Below are 27,154 nucleotides of genomic sequence, written 5' to 3'. Positions count from 1 at the left end.
TTGAACGGAATGTAAAGACCAGTTAACTTTTTAATCGTGATTTTGCATCCCTACTGCTCCCTAGGAACACTTTCACTGACTGAAGAGGGCCAGCACTCTCTACTCCATGCAGATCCCTGCCAGGGCTTCTCACCTGCAGGGGGGGGAGATCAACACCTGGAGCCTAGCTGGCTGCCATGCTCCTGAGTCAAAAGCCTGAGGGAGAGGTAGGCTCCCTACTAGGAGTGAGGAGCTGGGATCCAAAGGGAAGTGGGGCACCCCATGAGGCTCCTAGAGGGCAGCCTGGCTTGCAGGGGAGACCTGGCAGCAGACTAGCTGGGACCCCAGCTTTCTTGGCAATTTGACAGCTCCTCTTATGGAAGTGGAGGTATGTCGGGATTAGTGGAGGCACTTGGATTAGCAGAAGCAAGGCTGTAGTGTATATATCAGGCCTGGGCAAAATACAGCCCACCGGATCCAGCCTACAGACACTGCAGGGAACCCGCCCCACCCACACACCAAAAAAGTGGTGGCCAGGCCCCGTTTCTCTTTCAAAACTCTGAGGGTATGTCTACACTTGCACCCTCTTTCGAGAGAGGGATGCAAATGAAGACATTCAAAATTGCAAATGAAGCCGGGATTTAAATATCCCACGCTTCATTTGCATAGTCACATTATGGCGCTATTTCGAAATAACAGATGCTGTTAAGACGTGGTTATTTTGAGAGAAAACCCTTCTCTCGGAATAACCCTTATTCCTCATGCAATGAGGTTTACCAGTTATTTCGAGAGAAGGGTTTTCTCCCAAAATAACCACGTCTTAACAGCATCTGTTATTTCAAAGTAGCGCTATTTCGAAATAGCGCCATAATGCAATTATGCAAATGAAGCATGGGATAGTTAAATCCCGGCTTCATTTGCAATTTCGAACGTCTTCATCTGCATCCCTCTCTCGAAAGAGGGTGCAAGTGTAGCCATACCCTGAGCCTGGAGAGAAGGGGGAAGGCTTCAGAAACTGGCCAATAGGAGCAGCCTATTTGAATAATAGGCACCAGACAAAGCACCAGGCCCCCCACTCCTAATTATTCACACGTGCTCATGGCCCTGCAGCCTGTCTGAGAAACTGCTGGGCTGGTGATTGGGAGTTACCCAGGTAAGTCTCCTGGCTAGAGCCTCCCAGTGCTGATCGTGGCACCGTCTCCCAGGCTGCTTCCTCTTCTTCTGCCCCTCCGGCGCGGCCGTGCAGAGGCAGGGCCTCTACAGGGACCTGCGGCACAGCTGAGCGCTGGGGCGGGGCGGTTCTGGAGCCTGGTGCAGGGCGGTCCTGGGAATTGCGGGAAGGCAGGATGGGTGGTACCTGGCACTGAGGAGGAGTGAGGGGACCCAATCACGGCTCTGGGCACACCAGAAGCCTGGGGTGACGGTGGGTTGTTGCATGGTATTTTTTGGGAGACCATCTGGCAACCCTATTTCCCAACAGATGTCAGGGGGATTAAAGTCCCCCACGAGAACCAGGGCCTGCGATCTGGAAGCTTCGCTCAGTTGTCCGAAGAAAACCTCATCTACCTCATCCACCTGATTCGGTGGCCTGTAGCAGACACCAACCACAACATCACTGCTGTTGTTTGCTCCTTTAAACTTAACCCATAGACTCTCAACAGGGTTTTCTCCTTCTTTATACTGGAGTTCAGAGCAATCGTAGTGCTCTCTTACGTATAGTGCAACTCCTCCTCCTTTTCTCCCCTGCCTGTTCTTCCTGAACAGTCTATACCAGTGGTCCCCAACGTGGTGCCGGCGGGCGCCATGACGCCCGCCGGGCCATTTCTGTGCGCCTGCCGAGTGATCAGGGCTGGCCCCACCCCCAGGCACATGGTACAAGGGCTGTGTCGGCCTCGGGCATGCAGCTTATGAGCGGTGCCGGCCCCGAGTGCATGGTGTATGGGCGGCACCAGCCTGGGCACCCGGCACAGGAGCAGCGCCAGCCCCGGGTGTGCGGCACATGGGTGGTGCCAGCACCGGGCGCACGGCATATGGGTGGCTCCGCCCCAAGCACGTGCATGGCCCCACCCCTGGGCGCATGTGTGGCCCCGCCTTCGGGTGCCCAGCGTGTGAGCGGCCCCGCCCCCGGGCGCCCTGCAGCCCCAAAAGGTTGGGGACCACTGGTCTACACCCTTCCATGCCAGCGTTCCAGTCATGCGAGTCATCCCACCAAGTCTCTGTGATCCCAATTAAATCATATTTCTTGGACTGGGCCAGGGCCTCCAGTTCTTCCTGTTTGTTGCCCAGGCTTCTCGCATTAGTGTACAAACACCTCAGATAACCAGTTGATTGCCCTATCTTCTCCATTCGAAACAAGGGTCCTCCTTTCTTGCTCCTTCCTCTCTGCATTTCTTCCCGGTATCTGACTTTCCCACTCCCCTCAGGGTTTTGGTCACTGTCCCCCGATGAACCTAGTTTAAAGCACTCCTCACTAGGTTTGCAAGCCTGCCCGCAAAGATGCTCCTTCCTCTCTTCGTTAGGTGGATCCCATCTCTTCCTAACAATCCTTGTGCCCAGAACAGAGTCCCATGGTCGAAGAAACCTAAGCCCTCTCTACGACACCACCTGCGCAACCACGCATTTACGTCTTCAATTCGACGATCCCTGCCCGGTCCTTTCCCTTCAACAGGGAGGATGGACGAGAATACCACTTGCGCTCCGAATTCTTGGATCCTTCTTCCCAGTGCTACATAATCCGCAGTAACCCGCTCAAGGTCATTCTTGGCCGTATCATTAGTTCCCACGTGGAGAAGCAGGAAGGGGTAGTGATCTGAAGGTTTGATCAGCTTGGTAAGCCTCTCAGTGACAAATACAATACACCGGCCTCCACCCAAAGTGAGTTTTGAAATGTTTAAAATTTGTCTGACAGCCTCTAATGCTCATTGGGGACGTCACAGAAATGAGAGAAGTGGCCAGATTTTATATGGAACTCTGAGTCAATAGCCATAATTATAACTAAGTCACCAAAAATCATAATATTGCACACAGTATACATGTACACCCACCAAAGCGCATCTTCCCACAGTGGGGTGGGCGGGGGAGAGAAAGCTGTTAACAAGCCTCTTCACAGCTGTGCCAACATCTCAGGCTGATTCACCTGTCAAGATGAGTTTCAACTTGTACTCTGTGTGGTATTATGAAGTTTAGGCGAAAGTGGCAAGACTGAGGTTTGCAGCATGCGCACCGGGCCTATTATTTCCTTGATTTGAATTTAAACCCCTGTTAGAGTTCAAATGCAAAACCCATTATTTTGGCTTTAATACATTGCACCTCCAAAATTCACTCCCCATCTTTGGTCCTTTATTTCTTGGAGGAAAGAACCTTTGGGTTCAATCAATGGCTGCATAAAGAAGCTTTTGAGTAATATATATCTGAAGACGTGGATTGTGCCATGAAAGCTCATGATACCATCTACATTTTTTGTTAGTCTCTAAGGTACCACAGGACTATTCATTGTTTTTTACCTTTATGTGTAAATTTTATAGAAAAGCATTCTACATATGGCACATGGGAATTGAGGACACAATTCCAGCACACTACAACAGAATTGTAAAACATGAATGGTGATGTACCTAAGGGCAAGGTTTATGACTAATGTACTGTCTGTGAAAAGTGGTTTGTCCTAGCAAATCTGAGTTACTCTTTACACAAGTCATGTAACACCGGTGCTTTGGTTGTCATGAGTATAAAATAGAGGTGGTATTTACCCTCGCTATGCAAAGTGCTTTGAGGAACTAAGCAATATTGAGTTAATGCAAAATGAATGCAATTCAACAAGAAGAAAGACTTGGAAGAGGTCTAGCAGTGCACAGTGTTGTGGTAGGAGAAAAGTACCGCTTCTAGTAAAGCCAATGCCTGTTGAAAGAAATGAAGGTATGTTCTAAACATTTGGCAGGGGAGGGCAAGAAAAGTTGACTTATAAATGGCTTATGTTTTCTCTTACTAAACACATGGCATGGGGAAATGGATAAACAATATCTGCATTTGCTATGCCTTAATCCCCTTTTCCAACTATCACCAGCTACTGTGTCTGAGCACGATGCTCTGTTAATATATCCCCTATTAACAGAGTATCGTGGGTAGAAAAGCAGTTGTTGAGGCTTTACAATAATCACCCTCATTTGAACTGTTAGGGAATGAGCACAGAATTAATGTGGGCATGTATGGTATACTTTAGAGCAGTAGAATTCTGAAAAAAGAAAAACCAACCTAATCTCATCTTGGTTCACCACCAGCTGCTTGGTAAAGTTCATAAACTTACAAAGGCTTTGAATCTACACCTTAATTATCTGCAACTAGGCATTACTTTACTTTCTTGATTATCTAAAAGTATGTTTTGGTAATGCATGCCCACAACAAAAATTATGTAAGCAGTCACCCAAGACTGAAGAGGGGATGAAAGGCTAGGTGTTTGTATGCATTGTTTGGATTTTTTAAAAAATCCAATACAATAAAAGGGGATTTACATCTCAAGTCTTGTATCTACTAGACCTTCCAGTACTGTGTGTGTATGAATTCAGTTTGTAATCTGTTTCCTTTCAGCATTTTTTTTGGCCCAAAGGTAGGCAGGGTTTGATATCAGTTTGTTTGCTAAATCAACATGAAGTGTCTGAGTGTGAATGCCAGGCTTATGTTTGTCAAATGGTATTCAGTCATGTGGAAAAGACCTGAATTATTTCTTCCCTCTTTTCTATTGCCCAAGCCAACCCTGACTGTGGTGGTTTAATCATTGCAGCAACAGCTGATAAAGAAATCTTGCCAGTCATTCTTACAATTCAAATTGGGCAAGTATGTAATGGGCTTGGTTCATTGCCACTTAAAGGACTGATCATCTTGTAGGCTGGAGTCTATCTTAGTTATAGATATGTAAATGAGTCGATTATGAATTTGTAGGTTCATTCATTTAGTGCTCCATGGTGTTTTATAATGGTTAGAATAATGGATTGTGTGCAAACAAAATGGAGTCTTTGACCATGTGACCTTAGGCTCTGTGAGAACAGGGAGGGGCTCCTCTTCAGGGAGTGGACGAAAGAACCGGAACAGGCTGGATTTTCCCGCTCTTTTTACCTGAAGGTTCCATTTACCTCAGGCCCTGTTGCTGCCAGAGGGTCACGTGATAGAAAGGCCCCTCAGGGGTTTCCCGCCTCTGAGGCTATATAAGTCCTGGTATTCCACACACAGATTGCAGTCCACCCCAGAGACAGTCTGCGCGGGTCATCGTAGCACTTACCTGAGACACCAATGGACCGATCCTGCAGCAGCCTAACAGGGAGAAGAGGACACCCATTCATCCTATGGCCGTCCTCTGCTTGGTTCCAGGTCCACCATCAAGGCACTTCCCAGTGTTCCTCCCTCGGGCTCCCAGCCTGCCCGAAAGTAGAAGGTCCTGGGCACCGCACCTCTAGCGTAGCCACTGACTGTCTTGGAAGAGGAAGGGCATTGTAAAACAGGGCATCTCTGACCATTTGTTCCCTTCGTATGTGGAGTCCAGCTGGGATATAAGTGCCTGGGCTTTGTCCAGCTCTTGTACTGTTCACTTCCATGATGTATGTGGAGTTATTAGTTTGCATCGGGTTTCCCCCCAGTCCCTAATCCGCTTCACTTCCATTTTCACCCTCACGCTGAGTCTGTTTTCCTTTCTTTTGGGTTGAGGGAGGGGAAGGTTTGGAGTCAGTTCACAGGTCACAGACCCCGAGGGAGGAGCCGAATCTGCATCTTTCTGGCTAGGGCACGTACCAGCAGCAGCGTCTGTCTGGATTATTTGTTACCTTAGCCCTAGGGCAAGGTAACACATTTGTAAGATTATTTGTTACCTTAGCCAACCGTTTTGGCGACCACAGCAGGACCTCTCCAGAACTGGTCCTACAGTCCCCAAGTGAGTCCCTAGGTTAGTGGTCACCAACCAGTCGATCGGGATCTACTGGTCGATCTCAGAGCCTCTGACAGGTGATCCTGACTGGTTTGGCCAAGAGACTATCAAGTGCCAGCACTTCAGCTTCGCCTCCTCCCACTGCTACATGTTTGCTTTGCTTTGGAGCTGTTCCCCAAGGAGCCTCCTGCTTGCTGGGCAGGGCAGGGGAGAGAGAGGAGAGTCCTGATGTCAAGGTGCCTCCTTCTCCCACCCTGTACCCTATCTCCACAGAGCAGAGATGGGGCACAACAGGACTAGGTATGGAGCAAGTTTGTTGGTTGCTTTTGGGAGTGATGCAGGGCCAAAGCAGGGGTGAGCCTGCCTTAACCCCACTGCACCACCCAGGAGCCACCTGAGGTAAGCAGTGCTCAGCTGGAGTCCACATCCTGAACCCCTACCCAAGTCATGAACCGCCTGCTATACCCCAAGCCCCTGCCCTAGCTCTGAGCCCCCAGGCATCCAAACATCCTCCCAGAGCCTGCACCTAGAAACCTCTCCTGCATCCCAACAGCCCGTCCCAAGCTCAGCTCAGAGCCCCTCACACTCTAAATCCCTTAGCCTAAGACCAGAACTTCACCCTCACCCTGGTGAAAGTGAGTGAGGATGGGGGAGGGAGGGAGGATGGAGTGAGCAGAGGCGGGGCCAGGAGCACAAAGGAGGCGGGGCAAGGATGTTTGGCTTTGAGGTAGATCTCGGCTTGCGCATAAATTCAAAAAGTGATCTCGTGCTGAAAGGGGTTGGAGACCCCTGCCCTAGGCTTGTTCTTGTGTTCAGTTTTGTGGAAGTGACGGGTGAGGGCCCACGAGCCTGAGGGAGGGATTGGAACAAATGTTGTGGGTCCGCAGGCGTGTTAAAAATCCTGGAGACGGAGAACCGAGGGACGCCTCGGCCCGGAAATGGGTGTCAATAGCTGGGTCTTCCCCCAGCCGCTCCTGTCAGCACTGTTCTCAAGGCAGGCAGGGCGGGGTGGCCGGACTGAGCTCAACAGATGCTGCCGTTAAGGCGGAATAGCAGGGAGTGAGCTCTCCTGATGGATTGTAGTGAAAAGAGCTATTCCAGTGCTGGGATTGTTCCCTGCCAGGCAGTCCCAACAAGACACAACACCCACTCAGTGAGCCGCTCTCAGCGAAGAACATGGACCAGGTGGTCACCTCACCGGATGGGAGAGGCAGGCAAATAAAATTTCTGTGAACGTGAGTCTAGAGTTATTTCGGAAGGGCTGGAACTTGTGGAAAATGGGAACCCTGGCAGGAAGGGAAGCTCTTGAAGAGGTTCGCAAAAGTATGGACGCGATCTAACACCTGTAAGCCGGTTCCCAAAAAGGCGGAAAGGACAGCGCCTTCCTGTACAGTCTGGCCATTGTCAGCCGGAAATTGCACCATCAGGTCTCCCTGTTATAGGAGCAGGCCAACTGGGTTACAATGTCCAAAACTGAGAAGGGAAAAATCATCGATCAAGAAGCAGCTGACCTAAGGGCAGAAAGAGAACTAAAGCAGGCCTGTACACAAGGGGTGTGTGAAGGGCGTGGACCCCCTCCCAGGTCTCCCCTGGTCCCACAAGTCAGCCCCTCCCCTATGCTGGTGTAGTGACAGAAGCAACTGCATGTCAGAATTTGCCATAGGGTGTATTGAGCATGCACACTGGAACGGAGCATGCTCAGGAAGAGCTGCTATTGTTGCTGCACTCACATGGATTCAATTCAGATGTTGCTTCTGACTCTTTACAAGCATTAAAAAGAGGTTCAGGGGCAAATTGCAGTGGAGGAAGAAATTAACTGGCCTGGGGGGAGGGGAGACTAGTAAGTTTAGGGTGAGGCAGAAGAGGGCCTGGAAGGGAAAAATGAAGAGGCGGGGATAGGAGCTGGGGTTTGGCTGGGGGGGGAGCATGCTGTCAGCCCCTCGGCAGGGGTTTTGCCTCATCCATGGAGGGGGAAGAGGGTAACAGTTACCCAAAGGAGTGAGCCACCTGCTGAGTGTACAAAATGCAGGGATGAGATGGGGGCAGAGAAGGGTTTTTATTTCCCCTCTCAGGGCGAAACATAGGAGCACCAGCACACAGGGCAGCTGTGCCTAATGCCGGGGCTTTCACCGGTAGCCCAGCAGCACCTCTCTGCACTGATACTGCGCAGGGGACTGAATGCTGTAACCATCCCACATGCAGCGTGTGGGGGAGTGTGTAATGCATTTGGAGGCCTTAGAAAGCTCTTACTGTATATGCCAACGTGAAGGCTCATGACAGTTCACAAATGTGTCTTCTCAGTTGCGGCAATTCCCTGAATTGCAATCCCGGCCTCGTCACCCATTTTAGGGATAGTTTTGCTCCTTTAGAAATGTTATTTCTATTTCTCTTAGGACTCTGAACACTTCATCATTTTTCTCTATTGTCGTTATGCCCTGTATCACGTCGTCATTTATCTGCACTAGCGTTACCCATCCTGTTGTGAGGGTAGACGTCCACGGGGCCTCCTCTCTACCGGCTGGCCCTGGGGCTGGGGAGGCTTGGGGCCGCCTCCCTCCTCGCTGCTCCCAGGGGTGGGGAGGCTCAGGTTGTGAGGCCTCTTCCTCCCTGCTGTTGCTGAAGGTGGGAGTTAGAACTCTGGCACCCAAAAAGCAGGGACACGCTGTCTGATGGCAAATCCCTAATGTGGCTGCTAATGAACCCTTACCTACACCCTGCTAAGTAATTCAGGCCCATACGCAGGGTGTGGGTGTGTGCAAAGGGTTTCATAGTTCCTCAAATAAGTGTGAGGCTGTGGCTGATTCCACCGGGCTGGGAAAGGTTGCGGTAGCATGTTACCCCAGCCTTCCTCCCCCGTGCTCAGGCCACCCAGGGGTGAGGCCAGGCGTGAGGCTGGGCCATTAACTCCTTTATATTTAAAATAATTGCAGTGTACATTTAGAAAAAAGCACACACACACCCCCAGAAATTCCTGCATATGGGCCTGTAAAGTGATCTCATTAACGCTACATGGGTCATAACTGGATGTCCAGTTAAAAGAGCTCACTCAGTGAGTGGCAATAGCTGAACAGGCGGCGGAGACGAAAACCATGGCGGTTAAACAGTCTCACGCCTCTGTAAGGCAATTGCTTAAAGAGACCGGCACTGTAACAGCAGACCCGGCTGGCCATAGAGATTGTCAGCTGCAGATTGTTAGGCTGCAAGAACAACTGTAGTTGCTGTGAGGCACGAAGGGGGTATTAGGAAGCTACTCACTGTCCGCTTTTAAGGAAAGTGATGAGGAGGAATCCTCTCAGCTCGGGAACAAAATATGGGCTCCAATGTGTGCAGGGAAAAGTTGCAGGAAAAGGAGACTACCCCTCAGCATTTAGCAACAGAGGGTCTGTCACCAGCTCCTGTGGTTACCACAATAACCACATATGGCCGAAATCAACAACCACTCTCCATAAAAAACAGGACTATGCAGCACTTTAAAGACTGACAAGATGGTTTATTAGGTGATGAGCTTTCGTGGGCCAGACCCACTTCCTCAGATCAATTTGTGGAAGAAAATTGGCACGACCATATATACCAAAGTGATACAATCAAAAAAAGTGAACACTTATCAAATTGACGAATCAGATTTAAGAACAGAGGAGGGGTGAGGGGGGAAGGTTAGTGTCTATGAGGTAATGACATTAGGGGTGATAAGCTATCTTTGTAATGGGTAAGATAATTAGCATCTTTGTTAAGACCCATACGTAAAGTGTCAAAATTAAGCATGAATGACAGTTCTGAGGCTTCTCTTTGAAGTCTGGCATTAAAATCTCTGAAGCAATATGCATGTTTTCAGGTCTGGTTAAAATGGCAAACAACAGTTTCTCTCTGTGAAAAAGCCTGATGTCTGTTTTATGTGCATTGATTCTTTGGCTAAATGTCCGAGACGTTTGTCCAATGTACATAGCAGACGGACACTTTTGGCACATGATGGCATAAATTATATTTCTGGATGAACAGAAATATGTGTTCTTGATCTTGTAACTGGCATGGTTAGGTCCAATAATGGTGTCAGCAGAGTAAATATGTGGACAAAGCTAGCACTGGGGTTTGTTGCAAGGGAAAGTTCCAGGATTGGTATTAGTGTGGTATGTCCTGTGGTTGTTGGTAAGAATCATCCTGAGGTTAGGTGGTTGTCTATAGGAGACTATGGGTCTGTCTTCCAGATCCTCTCGGAGGGTAGTATCCTGTTCCAGTATAGGCTGTAGTTTATTGATAATGTGTTGGACAGGTTTAAGTTGGGGGTTGTAGGTGATGACAAGTGGTGTTCTATTGTTGGTTTTCTTGGGTCTGTCTTGAAGTGGATGGTTTCTAGGTATTCGTCTGGCTCTTTCAATTTGTTTTTTTATTTCTCCGGGTGGGTAGTTGAGGTTTATAAATGCTCGGTAGAGATCCTGACGTTTCTGGTCTCTGTCAGTGGGATTAGAGCAGATGCGGTTGTATCGAAGGGCTTAGCTATAGACGATGGATCGTATGGTGTGTCCTGGATGGGAGCTGGAGGCATGTAGGTAACTGTAGAAGTCAAACCCTGGTGCCAGCTTTGTCCACATATTCACTCTGCTGACACCATTATTGGACCTAACCATGCCAGTTACAAGATCAAGAACACATATTCCTGTGCCGTGCCTCAGGGGGCCGTCGGGAGGAGCGGGCCAGGCTTAGGGCCATGGAGGGAAAGTGGCAGGTGTGTGCGCGGGGTGGTGGGTGGAGTGCTGTTTCGCAGGGTCCTTTTCTTCCCCAGAGTCTCTCCTCATCCAACACAGCAGCAGCTTACATGAGTCTGGCTAGTTCAGTCAGTACTGCATCAGACTTTTACTCTGAAGGTCCAGGGTTCAAATCCCTGGTCAGACCAGATGAGCCTTATGTCATTCTGTCTGTTGTCACTTCCTGCTTTCCTCATGTTACTTTTTCTCTTCAGGACCTGGCCTTCAATGCCAAGGGCCATTTCCTGCCTGCTACTCCTCAGGCTACTTCCTGACATGCCCGCTGGCCTCTCGCTCTGCAGGCGCAAAGGCTGCTAGGTCCGGCTGAGCTGTTGAGCCCGTGCCAGCCGGGTTGGGTACCGCACAGGGTCGCCCTGGGTAATGCTGTGCATTTGGATGCTCTGCCTTTGGGCCTCTCCTCATTTAGCAGCCGTCGGGCGGAAGTTCATACCTATTCAAACACATCTTTCCACGTGTCACCGCTCTACACAAGACAGGCAGGGGAAGCGCCTCTGCTTAGGGAAGCAAGAGAGCAACGATAGTTGGGTTTGGACTTGGTAAATCTCAGCAAACTGCCGCTGGTCGCAGGAGGGCTGTCTGACTCACACAGGCGTGGCACAGCCAGGCTCCCCTACCTCCAGCCCGCTGTCCTGCGCTTGTAAACGGGGGAGAACGTTCGGTGAAACGGCAGCCAAATGGCTGCGCTGCGCACAGCACTGCCTGTGAGCGGGCCAGGATCCCTGACAGGTTGGCCAGCTAAGGCAAAGCTTGTTGGGAACTGGGGCTGCCTGTCTAAAAGCGGAGCGGTGCTTCTGAGAGCGCGTAACAGGCTGGTATCGGAGCGATGCTGAGAGCTCAGTTGAAGCCCATGATTCAACGGACCCAGTCAGCTCCGCTGGGGGGGACAGTGGTTGGTGGGAGAGTGTGGCCTAATGGTTAAGGGCTTGGTGAAAGGCAGGGTGGTGGTGTAATGGCTAAGGCCTCAGCCTTGAAAGCCTGGGCCTGTGGGCTCAAGTGTCCTCCCCCGCTGGCGAACACGACAAGGATGGCGTTAAGGTTAGGTAGGCCAGCTTGGCACATGCTTTGCCAAAGCATCACCTTTTGCTCACGCTGAGGTTCTGAAAGGAACATCTCAGTGGACAAATCTAGTTCTGTCCCTCCTGTGCAGAAAAGCAGAGGCGGCCCCGGATGCCAGCCGTGTGGGACCCAGCTATTAAGGCCGACTGCAGGGCCAGGTAGCAGCAAAGGACACAGTGAAAATGCCCGTCAGCAGACTCCTTTCAAACAAAGGGATCCCACTGACCTGCACTGCCAAAGGTGGGAAGAGGCAAATGAAGGCCCGCCAATGCCATGCTCTAAGGGGAGCGCTGGCTGTTTTTACGATAAAGGTGAAAAAGAAGCACCAAAGCCCAAGGAACTCTCAGGAAGAAGCTGGCAGATTTCTTTCCTTTCCCCGGGCCCCAGAGAACGAAGGTTGTTTTCCACGTCACCCTTTCCCATACGGAGAATTCCTTCCCATTGCTCTGAATTTCTTTTAATCACAAACTAGTTCAGCCTCTGGGGTCTAAACAGGCTTCAGCTTTGCGGAGGAAGGGCCATTTCGTTCCCCGATCTGCAAGTTCGTTGTCGAAGTGTCAGTAAAAGTTTGGCAGGAGGGCGATACGCGAGCCCCTGGGGCCAAGCTGCCAGAGCAGGTAGACCGCAGCAGACGTGACACAGGTCAGCAAGCACACCGGCCTTGGGTCCACCAGTTTGACATCACAAAGGAGCTGCAGAAGTGTCTTTCCCCATTTACAACATGCTCTCCGTCTGCCCCCAACATGCCTACCACATCCCAGCCTGCTCCGTCCCCCAGAGTGCTTTCACCCTCCCTCCCACGAAGACTCCTGACCCCCAGCCGGCCTCTGCATTCAGCAGGGCCACCAGCCATCGCAGGCTTTAGGTAAATAATTAAATGTGATTTTTTTTAATCCATAATCTGTTATGAGATTGGATTTTGGAAATGCAGAACCAGCACTACAGTTTAACTCATTGGGACTGGAAAAAAGTGAGGGATTGATTGAGAACTGTGGAAAGGTTACACGTCTTTATAAATATTGAAACAGAATATCATCCATCCATCGAGATCTTTAATTGCATTCCATTCATTGGTAGAACAGATCAAAATTCATGTCAGTGCAGGGACAATGATTTTCAAATTTTTATCAACAAATTGCCAAAATAATCCTTCCCTCCCAAGCCATACAGCAGAAGATGTAGTGTATCCGCAGCATGATTGCTATATGTCTGTTCATGAAAAAGAGGATAGCTACATGGTTTGGGCCATAACTGTTGTTGAATAACCAATCTAGCCAAACACACTGGAGTTGGACCCAAGTTTCTGTAAAGTTAATCTCTGCAATGTCCAATCACTATTTGTGTGACTCTGGCCAGGCAGACGTGAGTATCTGTAACATTGCCTAACGCAGCAGAATCAAGTGGGCCTTGCAGCTGATTAATACCAAGGTCAAGTCAGGATTGGCTCTTTGCCAGAGTAGCAGCAGCTGCTCTGGCAATCTTGCCTAGTGCTTTGACTGTGCTGCCGAGTGGGTGTTAATGCAACATGTTTCCTACTGTCCTGGAATCCACCTGGCTACAACTACACTGTAGAGTGGGTGGCCTTTGCAGAGTGATCATTAAACCACAAAAGGACTTCAGGTGCCAGTTTTTGTTTAGTCAACTGATGTTTTCATTAATAGCTGATGTGTTACTTGTAAAACAAAACCACTGATTGCATGTCAAAATTTCTGGGATTTGTTCTGCGGAATTTCTCCTCAATGAACAAAAGAATTAGCCTTCATTCACTTTTCTGGTTGAAGAATTCCTTTGTTTTTCTTCCCAAACAGCAAATTTCCAGATCCCACTCATTCCTGGTGCTGCTGGCACACAGACTTACAGAAGCAGAGAGACATGCTCAAGTTAGAGGGAGTTTGTTAGCTCACACCACCGCATGGGGGAGGGAGGGATATTTATTGCACGTGGTTTATTATGCTAGAAAGTGGAGATAATTGGTGTGTATATCTGCTCTGCAAGGGCCCCAAGCTCTGATTGAATTCCCTAGTCATCCCTGATGGAAGAGGGTATTAAAGGTGGCTTGTGTAGAGACAGAAGCATGTGTTACATTTTGAAGCCTGTCCAAGGAGCACAACAATTCCAGCAGCTCAAAGATTGAAGTCTGAGCAGTTTATTGGCTGGAAAGGAAATTATCTGTTTGCTTAACAATAGTTATTTTTAGGTTGGTATTTTCCAGCAGGAATCCAGCATTTGGCAGGTCTGTTTAATGACTCAGGCTATGTCTGCACTTGCACACTTTACAACAGCATGGCACTCTCCTGGCAACAAAATAAAAGCACCTCTCCCCAGGACAAAAGTTTTAACAATGAAAGTGTCAGTCAACTATTGGGGCCTTTTCCGCATTGTCTGGCTTGCTGTATATTAGAAGACAGGCCAGTAACTTTTATAATGTGAAGGGGTCTGAGTTTTCAGAATGGTATTTGCTGAAAGGCTGTGCTGAACCCTTGCTGACAATCGCTGGAGATGCAAGTATTCAGCAGAGAGAACGTCATGTAGCATATTGAATCCTGACAAATACAACTGAAGAGTAAGGCCAAGACTGAGCATCTTACCTACCCAACTCATCTCACTTGACATTCTAGTTTCCCCCTCCACAAACGGCCCATGCTCTGGGGCTGGTCATTTTTGACTAATAGAGATCCACTCCTGTAGGCAAAGCAGCTGAGTTAAGCGCAGCAGTGCAGTGCGAGAAACATAACCTACTATAATGGCATCACGCTCACAGCTGCAGCGCCTCCTGCTGGATGTCTGGGGAATTAGTTCATTCTAACATTGGAGCATCTTCCTGTGGCAGTCTCTCACCCATAACCTGCCTCTTCTGCCTACATTGTGCTAGGACCTGTGTCCCTCCCAGACTACGGTGCCCCTCCCTCTGGGGGCCTCCCTACTTCTGCAACCTGGCGCATAGGGCTGCAGTGGCACTGATTTGGTTCGGATGCTCCCAGCATGGCAAGACAGGAGCCACCACGGTGGCGTGGGCTTGCCCGCCCATCCCCATTACACCAGGCTAGGATGCAGGCTGCAGTACCAGGGTGGGACATGTTGCTGCAGGTCAGAGTTCCCTTTGCAGGGTGGAAAGGCAGGAAAAAACACTGACCTTTGATTTTTAGGTCCTCCCTCCCCCAAGTCTGGGCCCCATGGGTATTAGTCCAGCCCTGGTCATTCTCAGGATTGGTTTTTAAACTGTGTTTGGATGTGACAGCAATACTCAAGGGAAAGTAGTATGAGCTTCCATAACACAAAATCAATAGTATGTTGCAGAGTTACAGGCTTACAAGCAGTAAACATTTCCATCTACACAGACATGCACACATTCCATACGTACAGTAGGGATGAAAAGGTAGGTTACAAAAAAGGCAAAATGCAGTTGGCGAGTCACCTTTGTAAAGAGTACAGGAACTGCTCTTTCATGCTCAGCTGACGTCACAAGGCCTCTCAGGATGCATCTTCATTGCAGCTGCATGGTGCTATTCCCAGCATGAGTAGACAGACAGCTAGGGAACTAGAAATAGGGAGGAGGTAGCAGGAGGGGCAGTGGCTCAAGCTCGCTACCCAAGCTGGAACCCAAGGGATTGGGGGGCTTGACTTCAGTGGCTCATCTCAGCCACCATCCATGTGACAATGTCCATATTGAGCTAGCACAAGTCTGTCCACTTGCCTCAGGGCTCATACTCCCAGCGGCAGCATAGACATCTTCAGAGCCCACAGGTGGCTGCAAGGGATTCTGCAGGCCAAGAGCATCCAAACTGGAGTGCATTGGGCACATACAAAATACCCATCAGTGAATATACAGAAGCAAGCACTTGAACAAGTTCGGTTTGCAACGTATTCATCTTCGCAAGCCTGAATGGTAATTAAAGAAACGACCAAATTTAAACAACGGATCAATAGTTGTGGGCTAACCCTGAAATCTACAGGCATATTTCAAATTGGATTTAAGTCAACAGTTGTCCTGGGAAGGACTTCATGATTAAGCCTCTTTCTCCCTCTCCCCATCCCCCATTTGTACGTTTAAAAATTGTCAAAACAGGTAACATTTATTTTCAGTGAAAACTTAAGAGTCATTGCATAATACCAATCACCTGAATACTGTATGCAGTTTGCCTGGAATAGAGCCTACCACTTAGAAGACACTGAACACTCCTGCTATCCCATTTTCAAGCAGATATACAACTAAACAAATCCTGGCACGTTGAAAATGAAAATAAGAAACCTCTGACTACTGCTGCTGCATCTTGCATTTCATCCTACAGCTGAAATGTTCATTTCGTCTTGCATGTGGCTAGCTATTAATTTCCTCAGTGTCATTTAATTACAAACAGTCCCCTAAGTACCTCATTATGAAATAATATATTACTAACAAGATCCATTGCAGCTCTGCATGAAAGTGACATATAGAAGTATGCAGTTTCAATACTGGTTGAACCTCTCCAATCTAGCAGCATCCATGGTCCAGCATGATGTTAGTTAGCTGGATGTCCACTTGTCATGGGCGTGGCCAAGTTTCCATGGTCCCGTAAAGTTTGTTTACAGCCACCAGTCCTGGCTCTCAAAGTTCTGTGCTGTTATTTAGCTCTAATTTACCATAAATGTAATCTAAAAGCCCAGCAAGCAGTGGATCTGTTGGTCATGATGCTAGACAATACTGACTTCCCATGGTTTGGCAAATTCTCTGGTTTGGCACCCATCAGGTCTTGAGTGTGCCAGACAAGAGAGGTTCAACCTGTATTATGCTTTCATAAAAAGAACAGCTACACAAATATGTAATTCATAACTCATTTATTGAATATACATATGCAAGGATACCAATAAAAGAAACTAATACTGCAAACTACAACTTGTGAAATAAAGCCAATATAACAGGAACAAAATATACATAACATAGCAGATAGGAATGTTTATTCTCTTTATATATGATGTAAATGTATGCTAAAACGGTCTTGAGTGCTTTTCAATAAGCTACAGTCCTCCAGAATCCTTTCAGGGTTGAGATGTCTCTGCTGACTAATGAGTGTGCATACATATGCATATATAAAACTGCTTCAGTAAGAATATCTAGATCAAGAGCTGTGCTCTGTTAACCTCCATCATTATTACGATGGAATCTGTTTATAGTGAAATGGAAGGACCAGAGTTACTGTCACTCCTCTAACAAAATGCAGGACAATGTAGCACTTTAAAGACTAACAAGATGGTTTATTAGATGATGAGCTTTCGTGGGCCAGACCCACTTCCTCAGATCAAATAGTGGAAGAAAATAGTCACAACCATATATACCAAAGGATACAATTAAAAAAAATGAACACATATGAAAAGGACAAATCACATTTCAGAACAGGAGGGGGATGCAGGGGGGGGGGAGGAAGGAAGGTAAGTGTCTGTGAATTAAGACACTTACCTTCCTTCCTTTCCCCCTCCCCTGCATCCCCCTCTTGTTCTGAAATGTGATTTGTCCTTTTCATATGTGTTCATTTTTTTTAATTGTATCCTTTGGTATATATGGTTGTGACTATTTTCTTCCACTATTTGATCTGAGGAAGTGGGTCTGGCCCACGAAAGCTCATCATCTAATAAACCATCTTGGTAGTCTTTAAAGTGCTACATTGTCCTGCATTTTGCTTCAGCTACCCCAGACTAACACGGCTACATTTCTATCACTCCTCTAACAGTTATGTTTTGCTGTGCTTATAATGAAGTTTAATTCCACTAGAATATTGGTTCAACTTTACTAATCTTCTTGGAGCATAGCAATTATCACATCAGAGATAAACGTAAAAAACAGCCAATAGTCTAGTAGCACCTTAAAGACTAACAAAACATGTAGATGATATCATGAGCTTTTGTGGGCACAACTCACTTCTTCAGATGACAGGATCGTCAGCTGTCATCTGAAGAAGTGGGTTGTGCCCATGAAAGCTCATACCACCAGCTATATGTTTTGTTAGTTTTTAAAGTGCTACTAGACTATTGGTTATTTTTTAAGTTTTTCCTGTTACAGACTAACGCGGCTACCCCTCTGAAGCTTTTGCACATTAGAGATGTATGACATTGCGGGGGGAGGGTGGGGATTATCACCTCTTCTGCTCTGGTTTGGTATAAGTTACCGCTCCCTATATGGAACAACAGTAAGGAGCACTTCCTGGTAATGGTCTTACTACAGCTACTGTCCACTAGAACAGTGGTTCTCAATCAAGAGTACATGTATTCCTGGGGGTATGTTGAGGTCTTCCAGAATACATCAACTCATCTAGATATTTGCTTAGTTTTACAGCAGGCTACATAAAAGCACTAGCAAAGTTACAAACTAGAAGTTCACACAGACAATACCTTATTTATACTCTCTCTCTCTATATATATATATATATTATACACACACACACACGTACGTACACACTGAAATGTAAGCACAGTATTTATATGCCATTCAATTATATGGTAAAATGAGAAAGCAGCAATTTTTCAGTACCAGTGTACTCACACGCTTATGTATTTATGTCCAATTTTGTAAGCAAGTAGTTTTTAAGTGAGGTGAAACTTGGGGTATGCCAAATAAATCAGACTCCTGAAATGGGTACTCAGGTCTGGAAACGTTGAGAACCACTGTACTAGAAGTTGACTGTAGGACCAAATTCAGCAAAGCTGGCAAAGGAGGTGTAACTAAACCTCCCTAAACCAGCAAAGTCCTTATATACAAGAAAGTCATTCTGTTGAGTGTGAGGGTATGTCTAGAGACTGCCTTGCTCTTTTGGGATACCAGAAGTATCCTGAAATAGCAATGCCATGTCTTTAAAAGCACCTATTTCCCGAAATAGTGGGTGCACTATTCCAGCATCCCTATTTGTCAGAATAGTACCTTAATTTGAAATTTGGTGCTGACTAGCCAAATTTCAAAACAAACTCTTTGGATTTAGACTCGGAATAAGCTGTGCAATTTGCATAGCACACATTGCATAGCTTATTCCGACAGAAGGGTGCTCTCTAGATGTGCCCTGAGTGGTGTAATTACTGCTGCCCTCAATGGGTGTTGGCAGGAGGAACTCTAGTTACAGGTTCTCTGTTGGCAAACATCTGGGCAAGTGACTTAACTGCATTCCCATGTCTCCTTTCCAGCCAATGCCACCCACATTGGTGCTAGGCAGGCCCTTTATAGCTTCTCTCACACCGCAATTTGTGGCCACTTTGTGCCACCACAGCCTTGTGCTCTGGTGGAGGTCATCACCGCCTCATCAGAACTGTAAAAACTGGAGTGTCAGGGAATTTTTCTAATAGCATTCTAGAACCCTATCTCCCCCAGCTGCAAGTACCCTACAATGGCTCAGGGAAAGACAGGTACTGCCAGCGCCCCTGGGAAAAGAGCAGTGGAAAGGATCTTTTTAAGGGCAAACCCTTTGCTAATATATAGGAATGGTGTCCCTAGCCTCTTATTGCCAGAAGCTGGAACTGGGTGACAGGGGATAGATCACTCAATGATTCCCTGTTCTATTTGTTTCCCCTCAAGCACCTGGCATTGGCCACTGTCAGAAGACTGGATACTGGACTAGATGGACCTTTGGTCAGATCTGGTTTGCTTGTTTTTATGTTCTTATAATGAAACTACTATATATAATTTTGTGGAAAAATCTTCCATTATAGGTGAGCTTCATGAGTCTCCGGAGAATAGATAGACACACTGTTTTGGAAGTAAGAACTGCCACAAAGGAACAAAATTCAGTGAAATTGATTTCATAAGACACGTTTTCTTAAATTCAAGATTGTTCTCTGATCATGAGATGAAAGCAAAAGGTGCCTGCTTAAAAAAAATGCCAGGAACAAATAAACCTTATTAATTTAACTAGATAATTTAAACAAATCTATTTTACGTATAAAGCATGTTCATTATTCCTAGCTTCTGGGAAGACAGTAAATGCACAGAATAGTCCTCAATATATGCTTGCAAAGATTACATTGCTTTACAAAAAAAGACAAACTGTCCAAATTTTCAAGCTAAAATGCACATAAAAAGACAGTAATGGCAGTATTTTGTCTTTAAAAAAATGATGTAAATATGTTGTATACCTATCATACATGTTCATGCTTATTAAAACTACAGTTAAGGACATAGGAAATATACAGTAAATACACTGCTGAGGTACATTTCTTCTCAATATTAACACCATGACAGAATTACTCCCCAGCAAGTGATGCTACTTGGGAACATATAAATATATTTTTTACATTGTAAGGCACTTTTACCCAGCATACATGACAGGATGAAGTAAACTGTAACATGAATTTGAAGCTTAGAACAAAAAAATTGCCGGTATAGACTTAGTTTCCATGAGTTGTGTATTAATGATGGTTTAGTCAGCCCATCTCAACACAGTGAGATCATATGTAGCCAGCCACTGGCTGTGAGTAGCAGAAGCACAGAAGTGTTATTATGGTTGCTACTGGCATGCAGAGGGATAAATTATTTCACCCATCAATTATTAGACTGAATATTAAATCCAGCCATTGACACAATGTGAATTAGAACTTAGTTAAAAAAACCCAGTGATTATATTGGCAAATCTGCTCCATTGTACCCTTCATCCTTCCTTAGCCAAAACACAATAGTTGCAAACAATGAAAGTGCCTTTATTCCGTGGAAGGGCCATGTTTGAGGAACCACAACCTAGGACTAATCTAAGCAGTATGACAGACATTTTGCATTCTGAAACTGTTCTGCGTAGTTGAAAAATGTTCATATTCTAGAAAAGAGCAAACACCTTGGTAAACAATCTCAATCAATCTGTCTTTGCAATTCAAGTCATGCCTTTAATTTTGAGAGTTACAAATACAAAATAAGAACGATCAATGGCATGTTTAGAGCAGTAACTGAATATTTTCTGTACACAGTAATATTTCTACTAAAACTGCATTCTTCCCCAAAACGCATTTAATTCTAACATGGCAAAATGTTAGAAATTTAATATGCAACAGTTGAGTCCCTTGAGACATTAAGGAAACATATGAAAAGACAATGACATGTTAAATCTTTTAAAAATACATGTAAAAATGCTACAGAAATTTATGTTACAAATGAACTGCTTCTTAATATCAACTGCAGAGGAACCTTCACTGTTTTTAGTCAAATTGTCAGGAGCTTCTTGCTTGATGCTTTACTTCAAATCTAGACAGTTTAATGGGCTTTCAGAAAGATTCAGAATCTTTATGATCAATGAGATACCACTGAAGCATTAGACAGACAGACTTATTAAGTTTTTGGTTTTATTTTAAATGAATCTGCTAATGCGCTTCAATAGCACTAGCAGAAGCAGCTATTTATTAGCAATTAGATATGCCAGAGCTGTATGAAAAAATAAGGGAATTGAGCTGTTAGATTTGGTATGATCTAAACCTGATTATTCTCTAACAGAACACTGACTTCTAGATTTATGAAATGCCATGGCATGATTATTTATTTGTCAAGAAAAATTAATCAAATGTTAAAACATTAAGAATGGTAAGTAATTCTTCTTATATAGTGGTCACAAGATAAAAAATAAATACTGATCTACAAAAAAAGAGACTGATAACTCCTCCTTCTCCTCACAGGATGTGGACTTATATGCATATTTTGAACAAAACATGAAGTGCTCCACATAACACAGAGCACTTGAGGTATGGATATCAAATAAGGTGGGTAAATTCCATAGTAATTTGAAGCAGTAACTCTGAAATCTAAAGGGGCTGGGTTGCAGCTTCCAAAAGTTAGTTTGAGTCACATTTAGTGAGAGGTTCTTGGTACAATAGGGATATAGAGGCAGTGGACTTTTGGGGAAAGAACTGCAGCCCTTTGGCATGAGTACTGAAGCTTGCAGCTTGTAACCAACAGCTGCTCGAGTCAATCTCCAGCGAGGAATGCTGGGCAGTAGGAACAATCACAACAGGAACAAACTGAAAGGTTCAAGCATGCTTCTGCGTGCACTGAGTTCTTTTTTTTTTTTAACTGTGTGCTTTGCAAGCAAAAACAGAAAGCAATTTCCCCCCACGTTTATCCTCTATATTTTGTATATAAAGAAAATCTGAAATTCGTGAGTTACCAGCTTGTTGCCACCATGGAGTCATCCATGTTTTGAATTAATCTTACTAAGACTTTCCCTTGGTGCATGAATCCACTAAACAACTTACACATTCCAAACTTAGATTTTTATTCAGTCCAGAAATATAAAGCTTACTTCATTTTAATGTCTGCCTTATCTTTTGACATTGTACATATTACATCATTTATATAGTGTTTCAATTTTTTTCCAGACGCTGCAGACTACAAACTACATAATATTGACATGTAAAACTCTGCCACTTATTGAAGGCTCACACACATGAACGTTTCAGGCAGTTCAATGAAATTTCTAACAGAATCGGGCTGTAAAAAGTTACTAACCCTTTCCTGATCTTAGAAAACAATTAAAAAGAATTAGTAGTTATGGATGTCTTATTCATTCCCAGTTCTCTAACTTTGTCCCTTGAACCTGTTTAAAAAATGATGAAAACAGTAAATTAAAAATCATATAAAGAGAATAGCATCTAACATAGTTGACATTACAGCTACATTTATCAACAAATGTGAGGTCTCCCTTCTAATACTGTTACAAAACCATCTGAAGTTAAAATAAAGTTCCCTATTCTTCTGCAGTACACGAATAAAAATCACTTATCTGCATATACTAGATTTAAACATTTCACTGCAATTAACTACATCAAATATTTGCTGTGTTTCTGTCTTAGTCTCAGTAACAGAGCTGCCAGGAGAAACTTCCATACCTAGTTTCCATTGAGTTGCTGCTGAGGAATGCTACTATGGTCAGAGACTGATTTCCCACGGCTTTTGCTTTCTCTTTCTTCATCCTCTTCATCCCTTTCATCATTTCCACTATGGTTTTTACAATAGAGTCTAAGACAATAAAAGCAACAATGGAGCATTTAACAGGAAATAAAGCCAACACAAATATATATTTTAAAACATTCTGGGCTTTCTCCATGAGTGAAGAGGCTCATTTTAAAATCTTGTTGAATTAACGTACAAAACACCAGTCAAGATATCTGACATTATAAATACAGATTAGATAGCCTGAACAAATCACAGGCTAGAGCAAGGGTGGGAAATAATATTTGAAGGGGGCCACTTCACAAATTTTAGAAGCAGTTGTGGGCCATCCTGGAAGGGGTGGGGCCTCACGCAAGCCCTTTAAATAGACGCAGTTAAAAGGGCTCCTGTGTCTCCAGCCCCCAGGCAATGCACTAGGAGGCGGGGCCAGAAACTGCCATGTGGGCTGGATCCAACACGCTAAGAGGGTTTTGCCCACCCCTGGGCTAAAGCCAAGGGGTCCTGAAACAGGGGCAAATCCAAAAACAAAAGAAAAAAAAGGGAACAATTCCCAACTGACAAAAGATACAAAGGAGGGGTTGAAACAAAGGCAGAAGCTCAAAACCAGGCAGCAGTACACATGCCTGTAACAGGCCCTGCCTCATGTCTCAGAAAGCAACCAAGGAGGAACACCAGGAAACCTCCTGAGAGAGTTCCACCACCAAGAACCTTAATCTGAGATAGCTGTATTGACCTATGTCAAACAACTGTAAGAGCTGAGCAGAGACAAAGATTTATGTTATGATAGGCTCAATATTAATATGTTAGCCTTAACGGATCCTAATTACTATTTTTCCTAAACGTAACCACTACCTGTTACACTAGAAGCTTTGTTCCAGGATTTTCATTACTTTCAACTGTTTCCTTTTTTCCTGTGAAAATGGATTGAAATCTACCAAGTGTTAAGTATTGGATAACTAAAAAAACACTTTAAAATAAAAAATCAGTTTGATTATCTAAAATGCAGTATGAGCTGTCTACATGTTTAATGACTGCATATGTAAAGACCTACTTTCTCTCAGCTCTACCATAAAAGAATGAACATGGTTAGTCGTACTAGTGAGTTCTAGGAAGTTTTGTGATAGATTTTCTGTGTAAAATCTACATGCAAAATGGATCAAAAATTCTGTTCTCATGGACATTTACATAACAAAAACAAACACTCAGAGAATAGGCACTCAAAAAATGTAGTTGTGTGTGTCAATCTCTAATTACTTTCATTTTTTCATGGCTTGTAAGCTATCAATCTGAAATCAATAAATAAGTTGAAATAAGAAGAGGAAAGCCAGGCTCCAGCAGTCTTTATAGACGAGCACAGGCAGAATAATTTTAAAACAGATCAATTCTAGTTAGCAATCCTGTTTCTTGGGATCACACTGCTCACAAAATGCCTCCTTGTGGCCAAAATGAGATGGAGCTCATCAATATCAATTGCAATAGGTTCCTGGCAGCAACAGGGAAAGGAGGTTGGAACAGTAAAGGAACAGGAAAAAAGAGGCATCAGTTATCCCTAAGAGAGTAGAACATAGCAGGAGTTTACCTGTGACATCAGCAATTTGAGTCACAGATTTCACTAATCAGGGGGAAAAAAACCTGCTTTTTTTAAAAAAAATATTTCATGCATTTTAAGTGGGTATATGGAGGTTCTGAATTAAGTTAGGATCACAAAATATTTTGCAAATGTTTGAAAGTTATTTTGAAAATAATCATGAGTTATTTTCATTCACACAATATATTTCATGTTTTATAATGAACTTAAAAGAAATGCTTCAATTTTTGCATATGTATTTATCCTTATCTGAGCTGGCAGAATGAGCTTAAGTAGCTTTCAGGTTAAATGGAAAAAATATATAGTCAGTACTAGGGATGTGAATGTGTACCATGTACATGGTTAACTGATGAGTCCCTCATGGTCACACGCAGCCCCCTCCCTCATGTTGCAGCCTCTGTATCAGAGGTAGCAGCGAGGTGGGGCAGGCAGGAGTCAGTAAGTGCAGTGCCCTCTCCTGCTGTCTCTCTCAGAAGCGGGAGGTGAGAGGGGAGGCAGCAGCCAGTGCTCATGTGGAGCCAGCTTAAAAGTCAGCTCCCCGCAAGTTTCAGCTCCCACCTCTCCTCCAATCCTGCATATGTAAACTTGTAACTGCTGAAAATTTCAGCAATCACACATTTACAAAAATAAATGCAGTTTAACATCCCAGGTCAGTACAAGATGTCTGGTGTCAATGATCAACAATGCCATAAGAAGCTATAGTATCAACTAGAGGTCTGGCTATATTGATCCGTTGGTTGTTAAAGGCTAAGAACATTCTGACTGCAATATACTGAGCTCCATCAGAAAGGAAGACTCTCAGAGCAGTCAAATAGCAAGCCCTTTGTCCAATCAAGGATGGCTGCTGACAGGAACACCTATCCAGTTCTCTTAATTTGCCACTGTGTAGGACAAGATTACTTTACAAAAAGTTCTAAACTTTCTCTACACTTGTAATAGAACTTGACAATTTGTTGTCCTATGACACTCAATTTGAACAAGATGTTTCAAGAAAACAAAACTGACTTTACACAAGATTTTACCTAACTAGCTTTTGAACTGCAATAGTCATCTTATCTGAACTTCCAAAGTTTATAGTAGTGTTTTGCCTACTGTCTGCAATGCAGCTGAGTGCCTTATCAGAATGTTTTATCTGAAAAAAAAAAGGCAACTCAAAGTTATTACAGAGGAGATGAGAAAAAACTGTCATTACAGACTTAACTGCTAGGGCTCTTACTTGTAAATTCCTCGTGACATATTCTCAATGTATTTAGCTTTATCTTGTACTCCACAGTGGTAATGGTAAGTTTTGATACAGGCTTTAATTTCACATCCAATAGTAGCTCCAGGCTGACTGCAAAGAGTGCATTTCTGTTGAGGGAAAAGAAAACATTACTCTTAAATTGTGCTGTTAATTCATTTTATCTCTTATCACTTACCTCTCTCTGACTGATGTCCCTAAATTTTAGCCATAAACACAAAGTAATTTTTCTTGTAGCACAAACCTTATCTTTATATACATGAATAACAGAGCACTGTTTTATCCTGACTGCTGCAAAAATAAGTAACTGCAAGATTTGCACACATTGCTGCAGTTCTAAGCTCCACTTTGCTGCTGTTATTGAAGTTAAAGCTAGCTTTTCCAAGTACCAAAACTCACTGAACATGAACTGTGTTTTTGGTAATGATATAGTAAAGTATTAAGTTGTTCAGATGGTAATGGAGTTCAATATGTTTAATAATTTTTATATTAATGAAACAGATTGCACCATATTTTACTTATAAAACATACCTCAGTGCCTGTTGCATATTCTGGGACCCTTCTATGATCTAATTTTCACACTAAAATGTCATAATATACTGATCAGACCACTTCAAACAAACACATGCACCAACAGACATAAGATTATGACAAAACACCTCCCAAGCAGGTGGCATCATCATGAAAAGCCCCTCCAAACTTCAGCCTAGTTCTGCCCAAAGGCATGGGAGAAAAGATGGACCTTCCAGATGCCCAAGTGACTAGCAAATCTGGCGCTGAACAGACCAAGGGGGTGTGAATTTGAATCCAACAGTCAGGCTCCTCTTCTAGTTAAAGACTTTACTAAGGCAACATATTTGGGGTCTTTGAGACCCCAAGGCAAATATTTAAAAAGATGCAATTCACCAGAGTTAAGCTTGGGATTCATCTTCCTTCAACTGGCAATAGAGATTTGGTGTCTTTTTCAAATGTGTTATGAATGAATTAACCATCATTTAAAAAAAACAAAAAAAAACCAAATTTGAAATAAGTCTGTAATTACAAGAACTCACTCCCATAACCTACTTATCAATGTCATGCCATACAGATTCTAAAGAATGGGGAAAAAAACTGAGTTCCTTCCTTGCTATTAGGGTCCCCAAAGGGTCAACCTACTGAATTGATAAAGTATGCTGTAGTTCAGTGTTTCTTAAACTGGGCTCTGCGAGACATCTCCAGGGGCTCCACAAGGTTGACAAACTGGAAACATCGATAGGTACAACACATACAGTCAGTGGACCACTGGGGCTCTACATAAATTTTTACGCATATAAAGGGCTCTGGAGCCCAAAAAGTTTGAGAAGTGCTGCTATAGTTAAAAAGCCCTCAGTAATTGTGAGACACTTTGACAATATATTTATATTGTTTTCTTTAAATCTTTTTTTTTATTCGCATAAGGAAGAGAGAAAATTGTACATCTACTCAGCAGAATTCCTGAAGCTCTCCTTACAAAACCAGACACATACCATTCTTTTCCCTCTCTTGATCTCCTGAAGTACAGTTTTAATATCAAAATCACCAAACTCTGCCCTGGATGTTGTTGTTAGCTGGACAGTGCCAGAAGAGAACAGCTGTAAAGCAAAGCAATTAACAACAATTTTAGGAAATAAATATGTGGTGATAAGAAAATTAAAGAGCAGGAGCAACAAAAGGGGAGGTACGCTACTCAATTATCTGCTGGTAAGCAGTGCTTTGCCAA

At 44.5% G+C, this 27,154-nt stretch overlaps 1 protein-coding gene across 2 annotated transcripts in view; it reads right to left on the bottom strand.

Moving 5' to 3' along the window:
- Positions 1-17,782: 17,782 nt before the first annotated feature.
- Positions 17,783-27,154, bottom strand: part of PHF6 (PHD finger protein 6) — a 47,421-nt gene continuing 38,049 nt past the window's right edge. For both annotated transcript variants that reach the window (XM_006135305.5, XM_006135306.5), the window contains exons 8-11: positions 26,922-27,026; positions 25,393-25,526; positions 22,525-22,654; positions 17,783-22,232 (exon numbers count right to left, since the gene is read on the bottom strand). In XM_006135305.5, the coding sequence (XP_006135367.1) occupies positions 22,525-22,654; positions 25,393-25,526; positions 26,922-27,026 (369 nt within the window). In that variant the 3' untranslated portion in view covers positions 17,783-22,232. The remainder of the gene's footprint in view (positions 22,233-22,524; positions 22,655-25,392; positions 25,527-26,921; positions 27,027-27,154) is intronic.

Source organism: Pelodiscus sinensis, chromosome 13 (assembly GCF_052426305.1).
Source record: "Pelodiscus sinensis isolate ZL-2025 chromosome 13, ASM5242630v1, whole genome shotgun sequence".
In the NCBI taxonomy this organism is placed as follows: Eukaryota; Metazoa; Chordata; order Testudines; family Trionychidae; genus Pelodiscus; species Pelodiscus sinensis.
The sequence above is the reverse complement of the archived record's forward strand: the minus strand, read 5'-3'. Positions and strand labels throughout refer to the sequence as shown.